The sequence below is a fragment of the Gracilinanus agilis genome, chromosome 1 (genome assembly GCF_016433145.1).
Source record: "Gracilinanus agilis isolate LMUSP501 chromosome 1, AgileGrace, whole genome shotgun sequence".
Lineage (NCBI taxonomy): Eukaryota > Metazoa > Chordata > Mammalia > Didelphimorphia > Didelphidae > Gracilinanus > Gracilinanus agilis.
This window is the reverse complement of record NC_058130.1, coordinates 140,887,745-140,909,792: the sequence shown is the minus strand read 5'-3', so window position 1 is coordinate 140,909,792 and position 22,048 is coordinate 140,887,745. Positions and strand designations below refer to the sequence as shown.

The 22,048-nt window shown below is 39.7% G+C and overlaps 1 protein-coding gene across 1 annotated transcript in view; it reads left to right on the top strand.

Moving 5' to 3' along the window:
• RAB40C (RAB40C, member RAS oncogene family) overlaps positions 1 to 14,986 on the top strand; it is a 106,818-nt gene extending 91,832 nt beyond the window's left edge. The window contains exons 5-7 of the mRNA XM_044657575.1: positions 7,608 to 7,685; positions 8,089 to 8,311; positions 11,450 to 14,986. Of these exons, the coding sequence (XP_044513510.1) occupies positions 7,608 to 7,685; positions 8,089 to 8,311; positions 11,450 to 11,730 (582 nt within the window). The 3' untranslated portion in view covers positions 11,731 to 14,986. The remainder of the gene's footprint in view (positions 1 to 7,607; positions 7,686 to 8,088; positions 8,312 to 11,449) is intronic.
• Positions 14,987 to 22,048: the final 7,062 nt, after the last annotated feature.

Below are 22,048 nucleotides of genomic sequence, written 5' to 3'. Positions count from 1 at the left end.
TTCTAGTTAACACTGCTGGTTTCACAGAAAACTATTCCTGAGACATAGTGTAAATTTTCAGATATTTGGGGCATAGGAAGAGAGAAGGGAATATGATACCATGGCAGAGTAGAAATATCCTAAAGTTCTGAAATTCAGAGTAATTGGTCTCTGAGGGATATAACAGAAAAGTCCCTGTAGCAAATCTTAATCCACTGAACTGTTGGAAGGCTTCACAGTAAAATGCTCCTGAAGTGACTGACATCCTATTCTCTAAGTTTCTGGTTTGAAAACCCAGAAACACCTCTGCATAAATATCCCCAGAGTGCCCCTGGGGGAAGAGTTCAGTGTGTGGACCAAGCTACCAAGAACTTACAGCTGGCTTACAGAGTGGCTGTGCTAACCCATTTTGGAATTGGCATTGAAGCATGTAGAGTACCCCACCTGGCCAAAGCCTAAAAAGAAGCAAAGCTCAGACTCTTCATCACATAAATATATCCTCATCATCATCGTGATGAAACATATATCAGTGCTCATGTTTTCGGAAATGAGGATATGGATAAGTATAAGATGTAGTCTCTTATCTCAAAGGAGTATCTATCTTGGTTGTTTTTCATAGAGAAATGTATTCTATAAATGATACTATTGCCTATGTTATCATGAGAACAGTTCTGGACTAAGAGAATCAGCTCTTCCTGGGATTCCCCCCTCTTTTAAGCCTCAGTTTCCTCATTTGCACAAACGATGAAGTTAGATTAAATAATCTTCCAGCTTTAAAACTGTATTATTCTGGAGATATCTTTTCATAATCAGAATAAAGATATATATTTTATCATCATTGCTACTAGTATTGAAATATACATTATATTTTCAATGAACTTAAAAGTTAATAGTGGGGCAGCTGGGTAGCTCAGTGGATTGAGAGTTGGGCCTAGAGACGGGAGGTCCTAGGTTCAAATCCGGCCTCAGACATTTCCCAGCTGTGTGACCCTGGGCAAGTCACTTGACCCCCATTGCCCACCCTTACCACTCTTCCACCTATGAGCCAATACACAGAAGTTAAGGGTTAAAAAAAAAAGTTAATGGTAAGAGGGGAAAAATAACCTGAAAATACAACAGGAAAATATCACATTAGTCTTATTTAGAGGAGGGTGATGGCTAAAGAATAACACTGTCTTTCTCCCTCTTCTGGACAAATGAAAGTTCCAGGTAAAGCTGGGTTAAAGAAGAAAAATAGTGATATGACTCTTTTAGTGGTCTTCCATGCTTTCTTTTCTCTTACTCCCATTTTTTAGAAGCCTGTTCCCCTACCCAGAGAACTTTATTCTATCATGGAATCTATAGACTGAATTCACATGAACCATCCCTACACACACACACTTATATTTAGTTTATAAGAGAAATCGTTCTATCTACTGTAATTCAAATCAAGATTACAGAGGCAATGTCTTTAAAAATATAGGGAAGCAAGACCAATAGTGGAAAGAGAATACTAGACTTAGAGGCAGAAAAATGTGTTTTTTCAAATCATACCTCTTATTTACACTCTGTGCAGTGGTGGACAAATCACTTATAGTAACTTCTAACCTGTACTACGTACCTCATAGTGTTACTGTGAAGACCAAATGAAATAGCATACATAAAACTCTTTGCAAGGAACCAAACAACAATTTATATAGTAGCTACAAGACTCTTAAGAATAGAAACTTGAAAAAAAACTTAAGAACTTCTGTCAGTACAATGACCACTATGACTTAGAGGAGTTATTATGAAGTATACTGCCCACCTTCTGACAGGGAGTGATGGATCCAAGGTATAGAGTGGGATTTACATTTTTGAATAGCAAATTTGTGGATTCATTTTGCTTAACTGTACCTGTTTGTCACATGGATTATCTTTTTCTTTTTCCCCTTTTTTTTAGAAGGGGAACTCATGGTAGGATGGGGATAATGATGGGGGAAAGAAAGAGACAAAGGCTCATTTGAAACATCTTGAAAATACATAAAAGAATAAAAAAGAACAGAAGGAAATTCAGAAGGAAACAAACAGGATGGCTTTGAAAATAATATTTTGAATTTTTGTATATACTTACATTTTTAAAGAATATTTTTCCCGATTTCATGTAAAAACAATTTTTAACATTTGCTTTTTAAAAATTTTGAGTTCCAAATCCTCTCCCTCTTCCTGCCCTTCCCCCTCCTCAAACAAGCAATTCGAGATAAGTTATATATGTGCAGTTGTTATATGCTTACTTTTTTTTTTTTGCAGATCAAAGTATACTATCCTTCATATTAGTTTATTTATGGTTTTATTTGGGGATTTTGGTTTCTTATGAGTATTCTTTTACAACAGTGACCAATAGGGATGTGTGTTTTGCATGATAATACAGGTGTAACTCAGGTCAAATTGCTTACCATCTCCTAAAAGGGAGGGAGACAATTTGGATCTTATAATTTCAGAAAATGTGTGTTGAAATTATTGCATGTAATTGAGAAAATACATTTTTTGTTGAAATCATATTTTATTTTTATTTTTTTAGAATATTTTTCCATGGTTACATGATTCATGTTCTTTTCCTCCCCTCCCCATAGCCGATGTGCAATTCCACTGGGTTTTACATGTTACACTGATCAAGACCTAATTCCATATTATTGATAGTTGCACTGGGGTGGTCATTTAGAGTCTACATCCCAAATCATATCCCCATTGACCCGTGTGTTCAAGCTATGCTTACATTTTTAAAGCAAGCTATATATAATAGAGATTTGTTATCTCACATTTAATACATTTTTCTTTGCCTACTTTGTATATGGAAATGTTCTTTTTTGGTATTTGTTAAATACAGAATAAATTCTTTAAAACCCTTTGCAAACATTAAAACACTATATAAATGTCTTCTTATTTCTGTGACAAGGTCCCTCTTATATCCACTGAAAAACCAGACTAGATTGCTTCTCAGCCTTTTGGCTAAAATCAAGTGTAGAAAAACCAGACCAGGTGTAGAAGGTAATAGCTTGATTTTTTTTTAAATTTAAATTAGAAAAAAATATCACTGCATCTCAGATATGGAACCTTTTGTTTCCAGCAGCAGTAGCAGCTAATTACTTGTGAACAGCTGACTGCTCAGGCTTATTTTCTAGTCTCTCAAGGAAACTTTTCTTGCAGTGTATGAGAATATGTAACTCTAGAGAATGGCAAAAAGAGACAGAGTCCAGTGCCTATTCCCTTCTTTCCCTTTATAGCATTAAAACCTTCATCTTTTTTTGTGTGTATTTTTTCTGGAGCATCTTCCAGTATACTGCTCTCGTCTGGGAATAATTTAATATATGAATCTTAAGCTATAGAATCATATATCTCCATGAATGCTCCCAGCCCTTGAAAACAACTATAATTTCTTGTGTTGTTTTTTTTCCCCAATAAATATCTATTTTCTCTCACTCCTCCACCACTGAAAACAGAAAAAAATAAATCTTTGTAATAAATAATTCAGTCAAGCAAAACTAATTCTCACCTTGGCCATATCCAAAAACTATATCTCATTCTGCACCCTCGGGGAACATGTTTCATCATAGATCCTCTGGAATCATGCTTGGTCATTGCAGTGATTAAAGTTTTTTAAGTTTTTCAAAGTTGTTTTTTGTTGTTATTGTATAAATTGTTTTCTTTGTCCCTTTCACTTCACTCTGAATCAGTTTATATAAGTCTTCCCTGGTTTCTCTGCAACTACCTCCTTCATCATTTCTCACAGCACAGTAGTATTCCATTATATTATTGTATCATAATTTGTTCAGCCATTCCCCAACTAATAGTATTCCATTAGTTTCCAATTCTTTGCCACACAGAAAGAGCCACTACAAGTATTTTTATTCATATGAGTCATTTTTCCAATTTGATCTCTTTGAGATATAGACCTAATAACAGTATCATTGGATCAAAGTGTATGCACAATGACTGTTCCATGAACAAGACATCCATCTCTCAGCCCTGGATATTTCCTCTGACTGTCCCCCATTCCTAGAATGCTCTCCTTCCTCCACTTCCAACTACTGACCTCCATGGCTTCTTTTAAGTACCAAATAAAATCCCACTTCTTCAGGAAGCCTTCCTTAATTCTTCTTAATTCCATTGCTTTCTCTCTCTTTGTATTTTTTTTTCCTATTTATCCTGTGGATAGCTTACTTTATACATATCTGTTTATGTTGTCTCCCCCATTATATTGTAAGCCTCTTGAGGGCAGTAACTGACTTTTGCTTTTTTTGGTAACCTTAGCATTTAGCATAATGCCTAGGACATAATAGGCACTTAATAAATATTAATTGATTATTCCGATGTAGCTCTAAATTGCTTTCCAGAATGGGTAGACCAATAATATGTAAATGTGCCTGTTTTTCTGTAGTTCCAACAGCTTTTGTCATTTTTTTGTTCAACTTTGCCATTCTGATAGGATGAGATTTACTTTAATACTATTAGTGATTAAGAGCATTTTTCATGTGATTGTTAATAACTTTTAATTTATATATAAATTATATATGTAACAATTAATAACTGTTAATTTTCTTCCTATAATTTTAGTTGCATGTAGTTTTGTTGTCTCACACACACACACACACTTTTTTTTTGTTGTTGTTAATAAGTTTGTGGTGGTATGGTTTGGGGTGCTACAGTTGGGTACTCTTTTCTGAAATTTCCTTCCAGTAGAATTAAACCAAAGAGGTTAGAGCTCTATAAAGTCCTCACTATTGGTTTGACTTCCTAATTATTAAGAAAAGAGTTAGGAAGACGTTAACATTGGTCCTTCCTTCTTAATTAATCCTGTGATGGTGGTGGTTTTTTTGTTTGTTTTTCAGAGAGAAGGAATCTTAAGTTCTTCTAGAGGCTATTTCAAAGATATTTTTTGGAAAATGTAATGAGTGTTTTCTCCCAATGTCCTGATAAATCTTTCTGTGGATACACGGTTTACAGACTTGGAACCTTCTATTTAATTCTCTAATCTGAAAGATTTGGGGTTCATCTTGGTTTTTCTTTGTATTCAAAAGCCATATAGATTAAACATTTCAATTACTAGATGATTCAGGGTACTAGGAATATGTCATAAACAATGGAAGTGTGGTCTTACCTTATGCCTTACAAATAGGAATTGGAGAAGATTCTTTCCTGGCTGATCCATTCACTGGTTCAGTATATGACTGATGATTTTTTTAACCTATCTATAAAAATTGTTTTTAACCTATCTATAAAAAGAAGATAACTATAGCCAAGTCAATGCCTAAACACCTTGACCTTGTAATTTTTTGATCCTCTTAGTTCCTTTGACCTTCACCCACTAGTATATAACCTCTCAGAATTATTCTATCTTATAGAATTTAGAGTTAGAAAGGGACCTTAGAAACCAAAATTTCTGAACAAGCTATTGAATTTGGGGCTCTTTCTGCCTAATACCTTGCTTTCCACCTCTACCATTTCCTTATAGTCAGTAAACCTGTTCTTTGCCCTCATCTAGACTTTAGTCTCTAGACCAGTGATGGTGAACCTTTTAGAAACCAAGTGCCCAAACTACCCAAGTTGCATGTGAGCCACTGCTCACAACTTGGGCTGCTGGGCAAGGGGTGAGTCATGTGAGAAATGTCCTCAGGTGCACATAGAGAGGGAGAAGGAAGCAGCCCCCTCCGGCACGCATGCCATGGGGTCACCAACACAGCTCTAGACCCTTCCCTGTTTCTCTTACTCTGCCAGTTCCCTTCTAGCTTTACTTGTCTTCCCATCCAGGCTAGACTCCATGATAAGCTATTTAACACTGCCTTCACTAGCACAATGGAATCCCTTGTCCCTTTAACATTCTACCATGCTATCCATGACATCCAAACCTATGACCAAAACCTCATTTACTTTCTCTACCCACTCCATTACACCCACCCCAGGATTGCTTTTAAAAAAAAGTCATAAAACATATAAAATATTTATTCTCAATTAGGACTTCACTGCTATATTTTTGTAATCCTTAGCAACTCTGGAAGGTAAATGTTATTATTATCCTTATTTTACAGATGAGGAAATTGAGGCTAATTAAATTGCTCAGGGCCACACAGCTAGTAAGTGTCTGAAGAAGATTTGAACTGAGATCTCACTAGCTGCAGCATAAACACTATCTAGTACCACCAAGCTGACTCTTTATACTCCGGAATAAACCCCCTACTCATTTCTGCCTCATAGAATCCCTTGCTTCCTTCAAGATCACCTTCTTTGAGAAGGCTCTGCTAATGCTTCCTTTCCTTAACCATTTTGTATTTTTTCTATGTGTATGTATACACATATATGCACATATAGCCTTGCTTTTTATGCCCAGCATCTATCTAGCACAGGACCAGTCTCATAGTAACTGCTTAATAAATACTTGTCAGTGGATTGATTATTGATTGATGATATCTATAAATTATTTTAACCTAAGAAGTCAGGTCCCTTGATTTGTTAAGCAGTAAATTTTCTTTCCTGAATTTGATTCTTTTAAAGTAAGACCAAGGCTGAACAGAACTTCACATAAGAGCACAAAATGTACCTTTTAGATATTTCTCATAACCTTATGATTCTTATAATTTTATACATCTTGCCAAGTAATTCATAAAATCAGGGAGGCTATGTATGTAGTTTTTTTTAATTGTTCTCTTAATGTCTGAATATATATCCTTCCCCATTTCTCTACCCATGGAGTCATTCTTTATAACAAAAAATAAAAAAGAGAAAAAAACAGTTTGGCAAAACCAGCACGTCAGCCAGGTCTGTCAATATTTGCAATATTCCTTACCCACAGTCCCCTTCCTTGTAAAGAAGGGGGAATTCAACTCTTCCAGGTATAAATTTGGTTCTGATAATAGAAAATATAGTTAAGGTTCACATCCTCCCATTTTCATGTCAGTCAGTCAACAAACATTTAATAAGGGCCTACTTACTGTATGCTAGATACTGACAGTACAAAGTCAAAAATTAAATAGTCCCTACCTTTAAGAAGCTTCTGGTCTATGTATATCAATAGAGAAGATTGTTAATGTTGATAGGTTAGAGCCACATGATTTATCTACCTCTTTTGGGGTGAAAAAGAGGCAAAATAATATAGAGGAAAAATCACTGGAATTCAAATATCACCACTTACTAACTGTCTGACCTTGGGAAAATTAGCTCCAGAAGTCTTTTTATATATAAAATTGGCGTAATAATACCTCCCCTGCCTTATTTCATAGTCTTTCATGGGTATAAGAAACTCCACAAACATTTATTAAGTACCTACTATGGGCAGGGCACTAAGAAGACTGACAAAAAGTGACTCCTGCCTGAAGGACTTTAACAACACATAATCAAATAGGCGATCTTATTTTTTACTATTCCTATCAAGTATAGGATAGTTTTTGTTTGTGGCCTCTACCCAGCTGAATGATGTATTGACAAGAATATGTATTGCTTGTATTGAGAGTTGGCTACATTTCATTTTTGGCCTTTTCTTTGGTTACAAAGATTGTGGAAATCTCTTTTCCCTGAGAAATCTAAGCAAGTAAGTGCCACAGTTAAATGCTTTTTTATGTTTTGACCCTGACTAGAGCAGAAATTTATAAATCTTCTCTCTCCTTTTTCCATCATAGGGAATTCTTCTAGTGTATGATATCACAAATCGCTGGTCCTTTGATGGCATAGACCGATGGATAAAAGAAATTGATGAGGTAAGTATGTATATTTTTGGAAATAGATCAGGAAAAGCTTGGTCTTTTCTAAAAGAGTAAATTGGGGAAGATGCTGCTACTATCCCTACTGCCCTTGAGAAGAGCCTCCAAAAACCATGCATGATCTTCAGTGACTGGTATTTTAGACTGATGAGGCTAATGGAAAAGAACAGTGAATAGATAGCCTACTGAGACACCAATCTATTTTATTCTCTCCTGTGGCCCATCTAACTAAACTAGAAAACTAGAGAAGAGAAAAACTTAATACTTCTGAAAGACATGAAAATGCCAAGAAAATATCCTTGCTTTGGACTAGTCATAAAACTGTCCCTGAAGCTATTTCCTTCCCTTCTTTATACCCCACTACCAAGTCCTTTGCCTGAATTCTGTTCTCCTCCTAAAGCACGCTCCCGGGGTTCCCCGCATCTTGGTGGGAAATCGGCTCCACTTGGCCTTCAAGCGGCAGGTGCCAACAGAGCAAGCTCGCTCCTATGCTGAAAAGAACTGCATGACATTCTTTGAGGTCAGCCCTCTGTGCAACTTCAATGTAATCGAGTCCTTCACAGAACTGTCCCGGATTGTGCTCATGCGACATGGAATGGAGAAGATCTGGAGGCCCAACAGAGGTGAGGAAAGCTTGGGAGAACTTTAATATAACCATAGTAATAAGGGTTGGTAATGGGGGAATCCTCTCTGCAGGTACCCAGAGGGCAGCTTAGCAATAGCAACTTATAATTTACAAGTTGTCAAGTTCTTTAATGTAAGTAATGCCCCAGCTTTGTGAAATTCCCTTGCTCTTTTACTTCAGTGCTATCTAATACCTACTACACATCACTTCTCTACACTCATTCTTGTTCCTTCTGGTAGATAGTAGGCATGTAAAGAAAAGTCTCTTCAACTAAGTGTTTTTAAAATATTAAATTGAAAAAAGAAGCAGCTCTGAGATCCACAGACATATGTACAATATCTTCACCTTCCCCAAAGGAAGAAGTAGGGCGGCCCTTCTTACACCCCTCCAAATAGAGTCCCCAGGCTGCCCTTTTTTGAGTTCTCTTCTCCTTCATATCTGTACTTGATGATTGAGGCCAGTGGGGAGAGAGTATGAAAGGCAGTGAAGTAGAGACAAAACAAAAGAGACTTAGTGTCTCTAGTTCAAGTGACTTTTACACTTCAAACCTTTTTAACTGGGATCTTTAGTGTAAATGTTCCTAACATTTAAATATTAAAAAAAAACAACTTTTTTTTTTAAATGTAAAATGATCCTTACTTTAAGTATACCTCTAAGGTAGTGATGGCAAACCTTTTAAAAATGGAGTGCTATATCCCTTCCCTCATGTACTTGGTATGTCCTGCCCTGCCTTATCCAATGGGAGAAAATGCTCTCATTGGACTGCTGGGTAGAGGGGTGGGTGAAGTGAGGAATGTCCTCAGCAAGTGTAGAGATCAGGGAGGGGAATGGCCAAGTGCTTTGCCACCTGTGAGCCACCCACCTTACCCCCTGTGAGCTCCCATTAGGTTGCTGGGCAGAGGACGGGTGATGTGAAAAAAAGTTATCAGGCACAGGGCAGGGGGAGGGGTGCAACTAAGCACCCACAGAGACCGCTCTACTTGCCATCTTTGGCACCTGTGCCATAGGTTTGCCCTCACTGCTCTAAGGTCTGCCCTCTGATTTCAAGTGATTCTGAATACATATGACAAGGAAAGTTATCAAGGGAAAAAGAGGCATCAATTAAACTGCCCTTTCCTAGCTTTTTTTTAACCCCATACTTTCTAACTTCAACATAATACTAAGTATCATTTCTAAAACAGAAGAGCAATAAGGGCTAGGCATTTGGGTTTAGGTGATTTGCCCATAGTCACACCGCTAGGAGAGCCATGGACCATATAATTCATACCTTACTCCCCACCCTAATTTCTAAGAAAAGCGATATTGATTGATTGATGTGTATTTATGATGAGCATACTTTTTTATATCAAATTTTTAACATAGTAAACTTGTATATTTATGTTCTGAGTGAATCTGTATAGTACATTGGCACCTCAGGTATAACCAATTTGTACAGTACATTTTGCTGTCTAAAATTATAAAAACTCATAATTACACCTTTATTTTTGATATTGTTGAATGTCTCAATGGTATAGTAAAAAGCATGGAATTTGTAGTAAGAAAAAATCTGTGTGACCTTGGGAAAGTCACTTAACCTTTCTGGGCCTCAGTTTCCTTAGTTGTAAAAAGAAAGAATTGAACTAGGTAATCTAAGGCTCCATCCAGCTTAAAACTCTATGACCGTTTGACTGCCAGATCTTTGATTGGGGGCATAATCTCCAAATATAGCATTGCTCCCATGGGAAAATAATATATGCTTTATAAGATTACTCTATTTCAAAAATGAATAATAAGGAAATAGGTTTTGAATGATAATATGTATAACCGAGTGGAATTGCTTGTCAACTCTGGGAGGGGGGAGACAACAAGAATCATGAAACCATGGAGGAAAATGAAAATTAAATTAAAATTTAAAAAATAATAATAAAATGTGCTTTATATTTATAATTCACTTTCCAGGAATGTATTACTATAAAAATCAAGGACTACCTCTAATGAGTGGCATTTTCTTTCTTTTTTCTTTCTTTAACCCTTACCTTCTATCTTAAAATCAACACTAAGTATCAGTAAGACAGAATAGTGACAGACACTTGGAGTTAAGTGACTTGCCCAGGTCACACAGCTAGAGACTGACACTTTCAATCCAATTTAAAGGCCTCTTAAATTGTAAGAAGGCTGCAAAATTGAACTAACCTAATTTGAAGTCCTTTTTGGCTTGACACTAATAGGTAATCCCATTTTCCTCTAGGTGGCAGCACACAGGTTGTCTGTTTACTTGAGCCTTAATAAAATCAACAATATTTGATTAATTTAGAATTGAGGGTTGCCTCAAAATGATTTCTTTTACATGAAAAAATACTTGGCTGATATTTTTCCAGTAAGCAATTGCTCCTTAAGTCTAGAAAAGATCTTATGACCTATTATGGCTTGCTGCAAAAAAACTATTCTATATAATCTATACATATAGATTAATTCTTAATAAGATAAGAAAACTGAAAATGATATTTTCAAGAAAGCACTGCAAGTCCAAAAAACTCTTTGTTTCAGCAAAGTAATGAGTCATTTCCATCAGTGTCATCCTCAACTCTTTTCAGAGCCAAGAATAATTTTTAATAGTCCTGTTGATTGTTGGACAGACCAAAAAGAGAGGGGTGCCATCAAGTGGACAGTCGAAGCTGGCCTGTTGCTTTTCATTCCTTTTTGTAAGTGGGCTGAAGGGATATTCCATTGGCAGCATGGCGTCATAGCACAAAGCACACTGGTCTGAATTTCAGAAAACTTTGTTTCAAGGCCTAGTACCAAGCAGACAGTGGAATTAAGGGGCCTGAACTCATTTCCTGGCTCCATTTTCCTCATCTGTAAAAAAGAGTTTGACTAGCTGAACCTTCTAGCTCCAGATCTATGACGTCATGTTCCTAATATTCAAAGAACAACTTTCTTTGTTATTTTCACATACCACTGCTCTGAGTTAAATTCTTGTTTGGTTTTTTTTCTTTTATTTCATTGTTAGTATTTTAAAATTCTTTCCCTTTGATGAGATAAATTTTGATGCCCATTTGCTAATTCTACAAAGAAACAACAGGTCATCTTTACTACATACCAGTAATGTAACCTTCTAACCCCAGGAAAAGCTGACTTTCTTTTCTGTTTCCTCCAGTGTTCAGTTTACAGGACCTTTGCTGTCGAGCAATTGTCTCCTGTACCCCAGTCCATCTTATTGACAAGCTTCCACTGCCTGTCACCATCAAAAGTCATCTGAAATCCTTCTCCATGGCCAATGGGATGAATGCAGTGATGATGCATGGACGCTCATATTCCTTGGCTAGCAGTGGGGGTGGGAGCAGCAGCAAAGGCAATAGCCTGAAGAGGTCCAAATCTATCCGTCCTCCACAGAGCCCCCCACAGAACTGCTCACGAAGCAACTGCAAGATCTCTTAGCAAAATGAAGAACTCAGTGAGCGTAAAGACACCCACACCCACCCACCCATGTACAAATGTTTGCACATTCAACTCTCTTAAAAGAAAAAAGAAAAAAATGGATCCCGCTGTTATTCCTTGGTTACTCTCTTACCAGGGTATTTCACTTAGGGAATGTTCCTGATGGTGTGCTTGGAGTCTTGGGTTGGCTGGATCCCATGTCATTGGCAAGGAAGCCATGGACCCTACACCCTACCCAGAGAGGTTTGGGATTTTCCTCTTCATTTAGACAGAAGAGGGGGTGGAAAAAATATATGATTGCTGGGAAGGAAAACAATTTATCTAGCTAGTCTCAAAAGGAATGTATTAGTAGAGACTAGAGAGGTATAGGGTGTGTGGTGAGGGGAACCCATGCTACAGCATGAACCCATAAACTCATAAATGAATCGCCGGTGCTATAGAGGTCCTTGATTTAAAATACAAAAAAATGAGACAGAGAGGGTCTGGAGTTATGGCAAGTTTGCAGTGGATAGTACTGTGATTGCCAAAAAAGCTCTTGGGGAGCTGGCTGTTAAGGATTGTAAAGGAAGCTTTGCCTGCCTTTTTCACTTATTTATATAGAAGTATATATAATATCTCACTTTTTTGGGTAAATTTTTAAAAAGCAGTCAGGGAAACCTTTATGCAGCCATGTGATAAAGCATTGCACTCATTCCTAGTGCATTTGCTAAGGGGAAATGAAAACACTTTAAGGAAAGTTATGAACTGATACAGGTGTTTTGCAGTAGCAAGTATTTTTGATGTTTGAGTACTCTTTCCACAAAGATAATAAGGAATTTATTGTTAAAGTTTGAAATGGTCTTTCTTTGAGTACACTTCACCCCAATGGGAAAACAGGAAGAATGTTATGGATTAAACGAAGACGCCAGTAGGAAGAGAGGGGAACGCTGACTGAGAGTTTGCTTTGATTTGTTTTGCACATCCTCTGCCTGCTTTTTGGTAGTTGTGCTGAATTCACCTGGACTGACTTGTACCTGTGAGTCTCCTCCCCTCTGTCCTACAGTATTGGGTAACATGAGCATAGCAGGAGAGTAGAAGCACAACCACTCGAAGCTGGCCTTTCTGGAAGGTGTGCCCTTAGAGAGAAGCACAGGCTTTCATCCTGGAGTCACTTTGGTTTTCATCTGTTTACAGCTTCCCCAACCCATTGGCTCTATTCCTTCAGTTTTCACCCATCGTGAGAGTTTCAGCAGGCCTCCAAACTGAAAAGTTTCAGTGAGAAAAAATCTAGGGATTGCCCCAGTGTACCTTTATTTGAACACTTTTCTGACGTGCTCCCTTCTCCCATGACCCAGTGTTTCCTGTTGCTAGGGAAATGTGCTGCTCCAAATTGGCCATGGAAATCATTCCCTCTTTAAATTCCCTGCTGTCTTTACACATGTTCCTTACTAGATGAAACTTGTGCCAGCATTTGCCAGAATGAAAGACCCTAAGCTATTTAGAAAGTGGTAAATACTTGATTTGATTAAGGGAAACCTAGAATTAGTAGAGCTGCTTTTATCCTTATCTTTTGCAGAGGGCAAGTCCATAATTCTGGACTCTTGGACTCCATCTGACTTAGAGTAATAGACACTGTCCATCTTCTGAGCTATAAATGTGCTTGCTAGGCATTCTTTGTAAATTATGCAGAAAATTGACTTGATTTTCCCAATAGCCTCAGCATACTAATCTAATAGTTTTGTCACTCCTTTTCCCTAAAAAAAAAAAAAAACAAAAAAAACCCTGCTTTTCTCTGCTGCCAGTCAGAAAATAGAATAAGCATAATAGCCATCTGAAACTGTCCTATATCATTGAATGGTGTAATAGTTCTCCTGTCTACGCAAAGCCCTGATGCTGGTTTACAGGCAAGGTTGATTTGTGTTCCTGGTAATCTGTGAATCCTGGTGCACTGTGAACCGAGGGTACCAATTTTCAACACTTAATAGATCTGTCATCAACTCATTTGATACTGTGGAACAAATTTGGAAGGTAAATATTATAACATTACAGAAATAGCTTCTTTTGTTTGGTCTAGAACTAAGAACAAAATGTGTGTCCCAGTCACCAAAAGACTGGTGACCAAAAAAAAAAAAAAAATCCGTCCTATTGTGTTTTGACACTTCCCTCAAGTTGTGATTGATTCTCATACTCCTCCCACAGCTCTTCTTAAGCCTTTCCCACTGAGTTCTGTTTCATCCACATCTGTGCCTGGGAGGTGTGTTGGGCTTGAGTCACATCGGTGCTGTATTCTACCTCTTCCCAACTCAGTGTTGGTGTGGCCACACACAGCAGCCACTCCTACCTTTCCAAGAGCATATAGACTGCCCTCAGCAACCACGGACAACTGCTGGTAGCTGGCCAGGAACATCTTTCAGGGCATCAATTGCATCCTCATCTCCTTTCCCTTTCTTTAAAGATTCCATAACAAATCACAAACATAAATTTCCCAAGTCAAGTCCCACTGAGTTTTAGAAAGCCATGTAATTCATGAGCAGAGTAAAATATGCTTAGCTTTTATGGGCAAAGGGTCCCCTAGTGGGCCTTGCTAGGAAATGAAGGCTGCTAGTATTTAAGAACCCCATAGCCATCAACTCATCAAATTAAGTGGAGCAGAAGACAATCATCATCTCCAAAACTGAATATTGAGGGAAACATGGGTTAATGAGTGAATTGGGATAACCACAGGAGTTATTGTTCTTGGACTTGGGGAGCCTTTTCTGGAACAGATTCTCTCACTGCCTCTTGGGGAATTCTGAGTCCTTATCATCCTCTGATTTATGGGGAATACCCATCCACTAACTGCAGTAGGCTATGTGGAGACAGGATTGGATTTCTTGCCTTTTATAGCAACAGAGGGAAATGAGATGTTAGTTTAGGCTCATTATAACCTCTGTTTCTCCCATTTCTGACCTTTTCCCTAGCCTCTCTTTGCTAAAAGTCAAACCTGGAAGATCCTGCAGACACCTAGCCAAAATGGGATCTCTTTTCTTTGGAAGTTTGAAACAAAATCAAAATTGACTTGGGAGTTGGGAGTGGGGTGGGATGGGGAGAAGGGGTGGAGGAATTGAATGGTTTTGGCATTTATGATATCAACACTATTCTTAGCTGCTGTTTTGACACTTGTACCATTCCTGTGTTCTTTTTGACTTTTTATTTCTTTGTACAGTAAATGTAATTCAACTGTGATATACATGTTTTGTTTATATAAATTAAAGTCTCCTTGTTTTTAAACAACCAACAAGTTTGCAGAAATTATTTTGAGTTGTTGTCCTTCTTTTTCTCTAGGTAACTCCTAAGGTCTTTTGACTCCATATTGAAAACAGTGGGAGTGAAAATACTTGGGCTTCCCAGTGAGTGCCAGTTGTAGGGGCCCCAATCACTAACTTCTCTCCCTGGGTGGTCGTCTGAGTTTCACAATCAGAGCTATAGAGTTACAGCTGGTTTGTGGCCACTTAATTGACCCCGAGGGCTTTGTTGATAGATGCAGACTCTACCACCCTGGCCTCTCTTGAGTCCCCTATCTCGAATATGCCATTCTGGCAGTGCCCTGACCTCTACTTACCCTGCAGCATTCAACTCACATTTATTTTCCCCCGGTCCTCTTGTGGCTTATGTGAGACTGAAATTTTTCCACGTCCACCATTATGGTTGGGCTTCAGCTGGGAGGTCAGGTAGGTACATTCTAATCCTGCCACCGATAGTCTAGTTTAGTTTTTGTGACTCGGTGCTCCCAGCCAAAGAAGTAATGCTAATGCTTGTTCCAAAAAGCTTTCGAAACAGGCAAGAAGGAAGATAATGAGTGTAGAAGTAGAGGACAGCTTACTCTAGCTAGAACCCATTGTGTGGTCCGTCCTAGACAAGAGTTGAGTAGATTTTTCGATCTACCAGCTTGTCTAGTTGAGGGCTTTTCCTCTGGGTTAGTACGCCTTTTTCTAATTATTCTTTTCTTCCCATACCCTCCTGGGTCGGGGGAAAACACTGATGCTTGTGTGTGCCGGAAATCCGATAGCAGCTGCAGAGTGGGAAGATAAAAAGGGTAGAAATTTGATCAAGAAAGAGTAAATAAACATTCTCCTAGGACAGAGTGGCTGATGCCTGGGGTAGTTTTGAAAATGCCCTGTGATCTCTGATCACTGGGAACCATCTAAACAAAGGCTGGTGTGAATGCAGGTGCTCAGGGAGCAGCAGGCACAGGAGAGATCCTGTTTTCCTGCCCTGTCGATGGTAACAGAACAAGTAGGGGTTAGCAGGGAGGGCAAGGGGTGAAGTACAGAAATGGGCTAACTGAAGCAGATGAGTTTGGGAAGAGAATGTTTTCCATGACTCATGTGCAGCTGTAAAAGGATGGAATCCAAGCAACATCACAAGGTTATCATAGTTTCCCCTGTTTATCAGGTTGCCAGAGCTAACCAGGGTGGTCTGGCCTTTGAGAGCGATGGTCGCAGGGGTCAAGATCCCTCGCTTGTGGCATTGGCCGACCTGCTGACATCATGGGAGACCTCGGATGAATCACATGCCTGGGTTTCTTTATTTCTCATGAGAGTACATTTGGTGAGATGTAATGCACTTGAGATCAGAGTACATTTCAGCCAAGAACCCAGTGTCAGTCGGAGTCCAAAAAAAAAGGCAGTCCCAGCATTATTGCCTACATCAGCACAATAACAGAAGAGACTCCATGCCCCAAAAGAGATTTTCACAAATAAGTGAGATACAAATTTGTCCTTTTATGTACACACTGCTGAAGCTCTTAAGACTGATTTGGTGGGAGGGTTCTCCCTGTCTCTCCTTGGAAAGCTGCCCTAATTTGGGGGACCCTGGCTTCACCTTTTTTTCTCCTCTCTAGATCGAGCCTTAATATGGCCAATCTTGACCTTTACCCAGGGGACATCAATGTGTGCAGGTTATCCAAACCCCTTTGCTTGTTCTTCCTCCTGAGACCAATCTTTGTGTATAATGTGATCCCTGAACTCCTCCATGAAAGGGTGAAAAGGGAAAATCAGGCATTTTGGCTTTTCTACCAAGATAGCTCTGAGGAAGAAGTCAAAGTTAATGGCTAACATGTTTTCCTCTGTAGTTCATTTACATGTGCTTAGCTAATGGCAGCTAGAGTAGCAAAGTGTGGCAGTGGATAGAGTGCTGGCCTTAAAGTCAGGAAGACTACAATAGCTGCGTGACCTTGGGCCACTCACTTCACCTGTTTGCCTCCATTTTCTCATCTAAAAAATAACCTGGAAAAGGAAATGGCAAACTACTGTAATATCTCTGCCAAGAAAACCCCAAATAGGGTTAAGAAGAGTCTAACATGACTAAAATATCTCAGCAGAAAAATGGGGAAAGGATTGTGTATGCGTGCATGCACACACACACATTTTATTCTCAATGTAATTTTCACAGAAGGCCACATCTTGTGGAGAGAGCTGTCCTTAGAGCAAGAAAGACTCTAGTTTCAAGTCCTGCCTCAGACACTCACTGAACGATCCTGGGCAGGTCACAACCTCTCAGTAAAGGAGGCAACTCTCAAACTCGTCGTGTGGCCGAGAAGGTACCAGCCTGCATTGGGAGATGGAGTTTCCTCACCCAGGAATTTCCCATACGCTTCAGGTTTGGTTCCTGTCTCCACGTATTCCTATCCTTAATCGAGCCATAAAAGCCAGTAACGCTTGTGTTTATTTATCATCGCTCACTCCCGATGCATGATCTCTTATTTAACATTTAACATTCAATTCCTGTTCCTTCCATTATCCCTTCTTCCCCTGCCCTCTTCCAACCTTTGGGAGCCTTTCCCTAACCCCGGCACACTCTAATTTGGAAATCTCTGAATTATATCGATTCTCTCCAAGCAAAATCCCTGATCTGAGGACAGAAATAGTCTCTTTAACTGGAGTCTCAAGCCATGTCCCCTTCTGGTCTTCAGCACAACTTCTGGCAAGTAGAAACGAATTTTGGAAACGGGAGATGATCTCTGAGGTCGCCTCTGAGACACTCCCAGCCTGGTAAAGAGCTCCTACGATCATAGGGGGAAACAGCAAAGTGACGCCCCCTCAAATGCCTTTCCAGCCAAAAAATAGAAGCAGGCAGAGTACCTGCCAGGGAGGACCCTTCAGATGCTTCCAGGTATTTCCCCAGGCAGGGGGCAGCGAGTATAAAGATCTGGGCCCTGATCATTGTCTCGGTGTCTGGGGAGCGTATCTAGCCTGCTTTCCTAGAACCAGTTTCAGAGATGGCTGGAAAGGAAACTTCGGTAACTCCCTTTAACTCTTCCCAGCTCAGCTCTAGAGGGAACACCACCTCCCGTCTCATCTTATCTCCCAGATCCTGACACGGTTTATTGCCCATTTTACAGGATCCTCTCAAGCCAGCACAGCTGTAGGCTGCCCAGGTGAAGAGCTGGCAAGGGGGCCCGTCTGAGCTCGCTGAGATCCAGGCTTGGAGCCAGACTTCCTTCTCTCATTAGCTGAAGGAGAAGGAGAGAGGACCGTGATGACTCCCTCAGTGCCCTGGCCCGGAACGTAGGGTTTTTGTGGTTTTTTTTTCTCTTCTGTTTCTTGTTCTGAGCAGGCCAGGCACCTCTGATCTGCCTCTTGGGTCAATAGGTCAGACTCCAGGGTCACTGGGATTTTTTTTTTTTTTTTTTACTTTAAATGTCAGAGGAAATCACTCCGTGGGGACCCAGACCTCTGAGGACTCTGCTGATGGATTGGAAAGGGCAGATTCTTGGCGGGCCCTTTGTCCTGCTACCCCACTTTTGATCTTTGTAGTGGGAGGGCCCAGGGCTTCCCCTACCCTCCCTTCCACTCTCAGGCCTGTTAAAGGGGCCCCTGGCCCTTCCTGGCTGGAGCCAGAGTTTTGGAAGAGCAATACAGCCATCAGACATTCAGGTTGCAATTGTGCTCTACTCAACTAGCCATTCAGAAACAGATTTTGCCCACAGTCTTTGTCTTGTTTAAGGTTGGAAAGAGGAGGTAACAGGAAAAGATGACACGAGGTGAAGCGAACTCATCTGGTGACTGTCAGTTTAAACAAGATTTAAATATACTCAATCAGTCATAAAAGAGCCTGTTAGACTCTCAGAAGGGGGTCGAGATGCTATCTTTGTGCATGCAAAAATTATGATCTTAGTAGAGAAACATTTGAAAAATGCCCTGTTGAATATTAGCCAACATAGAAAGTCAATATATTGCACTCAACTGGAAGTTATCAGGATTACAATCTCAGCTTTGCTACCAGCTCACTGTGTGTCCTTGGGCTAGTTAAGTTCCATCTCTGGGCCTCCATTTCTTCATCTCTAAAATGGAGAGGATTACCCTAGATGATTACACCTGAGGCCCTTCCCTCCCAGAGCGAGCAAATGAAGGCTCCTGGGACTCTTTGATCTTCTTCTCCTTCTCCTTCTCCTTCTCCTTCTCCTTCTTCTTTTTTTGACAGTTTCCCCTGCCATAAAGTATAGCTTGGAGGTCTTCAGAAATTGGAAGAGTCCAGAATGGGATAGGACATATGGCTTTCCTGGAAACAGGGATAGTTCAAGAACAATGGAGTTTGTTCTTCTGACCTTATCGCTAGGGTGGAATTTACCTGTTTTGCTTGGAGAGTAAGCAGAGGCGGGAACAAGTTTCCCTTTGGTTCCTTTTGTTGCTATAGAAAGTATACTGAGGGACAGTGGGGTGGCTCATTGGATTGGGAGCCAGGCCTAGAGATGGGAGGTCCTGGGTTCAAATATGGCCTCAGACATGAATAGGCAATTTTCAGATAAAGAAATCAAAACTATCAATAAACACAAGAAAAAGTGTTCTAAATCTCTTATAATTAGAGAAATGCAAATCAAAACAACTCTGAAGTACCACCTCACACCTAGCAGATTGGTCAATACAACAGTAAAGGAAAATAATAAGTGTTGGAGGGGATGTGGCAAAATGGGGACACTAATACACTGCTGGTGGAGTTGCAAATTGATCCAACCATTCTGGTAGCCAATTTGGAATTATGCCCAAAGGGCATTAAAAGACTGCCTACCCTTTGATCTAGCCATACCACTGCTGAGTTTATACCCCAAAGAGATAATAAAGAAAAAAACATGTACAATAATATTTATAGCTGTGATCTTTGTGGTTGCAAAAAATTGGAAAATGAGGGGGCGTCCTTCGATATTGGGAAATGGCCAAATTGTGGTATCTGTTGGTGATAGAATATTATTGTGCTCAAAGGAATAATGAACTGGAGGAATTCCATGTGAACTGGAAAGACCTCCAGGAATTGATGCAGAGCGAAAAGAACAGAACCAAGGAGAACCCTGTACACAGAAATGGATGCACAACCGAATATAATGGACTTCTCTACTAGCAGCAATGCAATGATCCTGGACAGTTCTGAAGGACTTATAAGAAAGAACACTATTCACATTCAGAGAAAGAACTGTGGGAGTAGAAACACAGAAGAAAAAACATTTGCTTGATCACATAGTTTGATGGGGATGCAGACTCTAAATGATCACCCTAGAGTAAATATTAATAATATGGAAATAGGTCTTGATCAATGACACATGTAAAATCCAGTGGAATTGCACATTGGCTACAGGAGGGGGGTTGGAGGAGGGAGAGAAAGAACATGAATCATGTAACCATGGAAAATATTGTAAATTAATTAATTAAGTGAAATTTAAGGAAAAAAAATTGGCCTCAGATACTTCCTAGCTGTGTGACCCTGGGAAATTAACCCCACTTGCCTGGCCCTTACTGCTCTTCTGTCTTGGAACCCGTACACAGTATTGACTCCAAGACAGATGGTAGGGGTTTAAAAAAAAAAAGGCAAGAAAGTATACTGGATCTAGAGTCAGAAGGGTCTGGTTGGTAGGATCTTGAACAAGTCACTTTCCCCAGTTTCCTCAACTCCAACTCTAAATCTGCCTAAATCTAAATTCTGAGCTCCTACTATTGCTTAACTGGGTGTCTGTTTCTTTGTTTTTTAAAACCCTTACTTTCCATCATAGAATCAATAGTATGTATTGGCTCCAAGGTAGAAGAGTGGTAACGGTTAGGCAATTGGGGTCAAATGATTTCCCCGGGGTCACATAGCTAGAAAGTACCTGAGTTCAAAGTTGAACCCCAAACCCTCCCATTTCTGGGCCTGGCTCTCAATCTACTGAGCCATCTAACTATTCCCCTGCTTGGCTGTTTTTAAGTGCTAAGAGTGTGGGATTGGATCCCCCTACCATCATCAAAGATCATTCATTCAAACTAAGGAGACAATATCTGTGGAAGGGAAAATGATCCCAGACTATGGATGATGACAGCCTAAAGAGAAGTAGATACCAATGTTGTCAAAGTTCCAAAAGGTTAGAAGTCACCGGCTTGAGAGTGTGAGGAGAGGCTCTGCATGAAGGTGAGATTTGAGTAGGGTCTTGAAAGATAGGTATGAGTCTGGTCAAATGAACAAATTAAATAAAGAACCACCAAATCTGGTCACTGGACATGTTCACAATATTCGGGTAAAGATCTACAGATATCCTGTTCCATTAGTAGAAAAGGTGGGATTTAAAATTTGACTTGGGATGAGGACTCCTGGATTTTCATTCCAGCTCTACCCCTATTGATATGTGGTTTGGGTGGGGACACAGAACATGGGAAATTATGAAGTAGTAAATAGAGTATTAGACCTGGGCTCTAGTTTAGTTTTGTCACTAAGTATGCGACTTTGACTTGGTCTTCCTAACTTCCCTAGGCTTGTTTCCCCACCTTTATTGAACTAGAGATTGACTTCTAAGAAAGTTCTAAGTGTGTTGTGTTCTTTGGGCCTCAATTTCTTTCTGTAAAATGATGCCTGCCAAGATTGACACCACTAAAAAATCATCAAGGAAGGTGAAAAATGACTCCAGTTCTGGAGGTGGAAGGACCTGGGTTCAAATATGGCCTCAGACATTTCCTATCTGTGTGACCATGAGCACTTAACTCCAATTGTCTGGCCCTTGCCACTCTTCCATCCTAGAACTGATACTAAGAGAGAAGGTAAGGGGTAAAAGAAAGGTGGGGGAAAGTGAGAGACAGAGAGGAAAGAAGGAAGAGAGGGAGAAAGAAAAGGAAGGAAGGAAAGGAGAAAGAATGAAAGGAAGGAAGGAAGGAAGGAAGGAAGGAAGAAGAAAGGGAGAGAGAAAGGAAGAAAGAAGGAAAGAAAGAAAAGTAAAGGGAGGAAGGGAGAGAGAAAGAAAGAAGAAAAGGAGGAGGAAAGAAGGAAGGAAGGGAGAGAGAAAGAAGGAAAAAAGAAAAAGAAGGAAGGACAGGAAGAAAGAGAGAAAGAAGGAAAGAAAGAA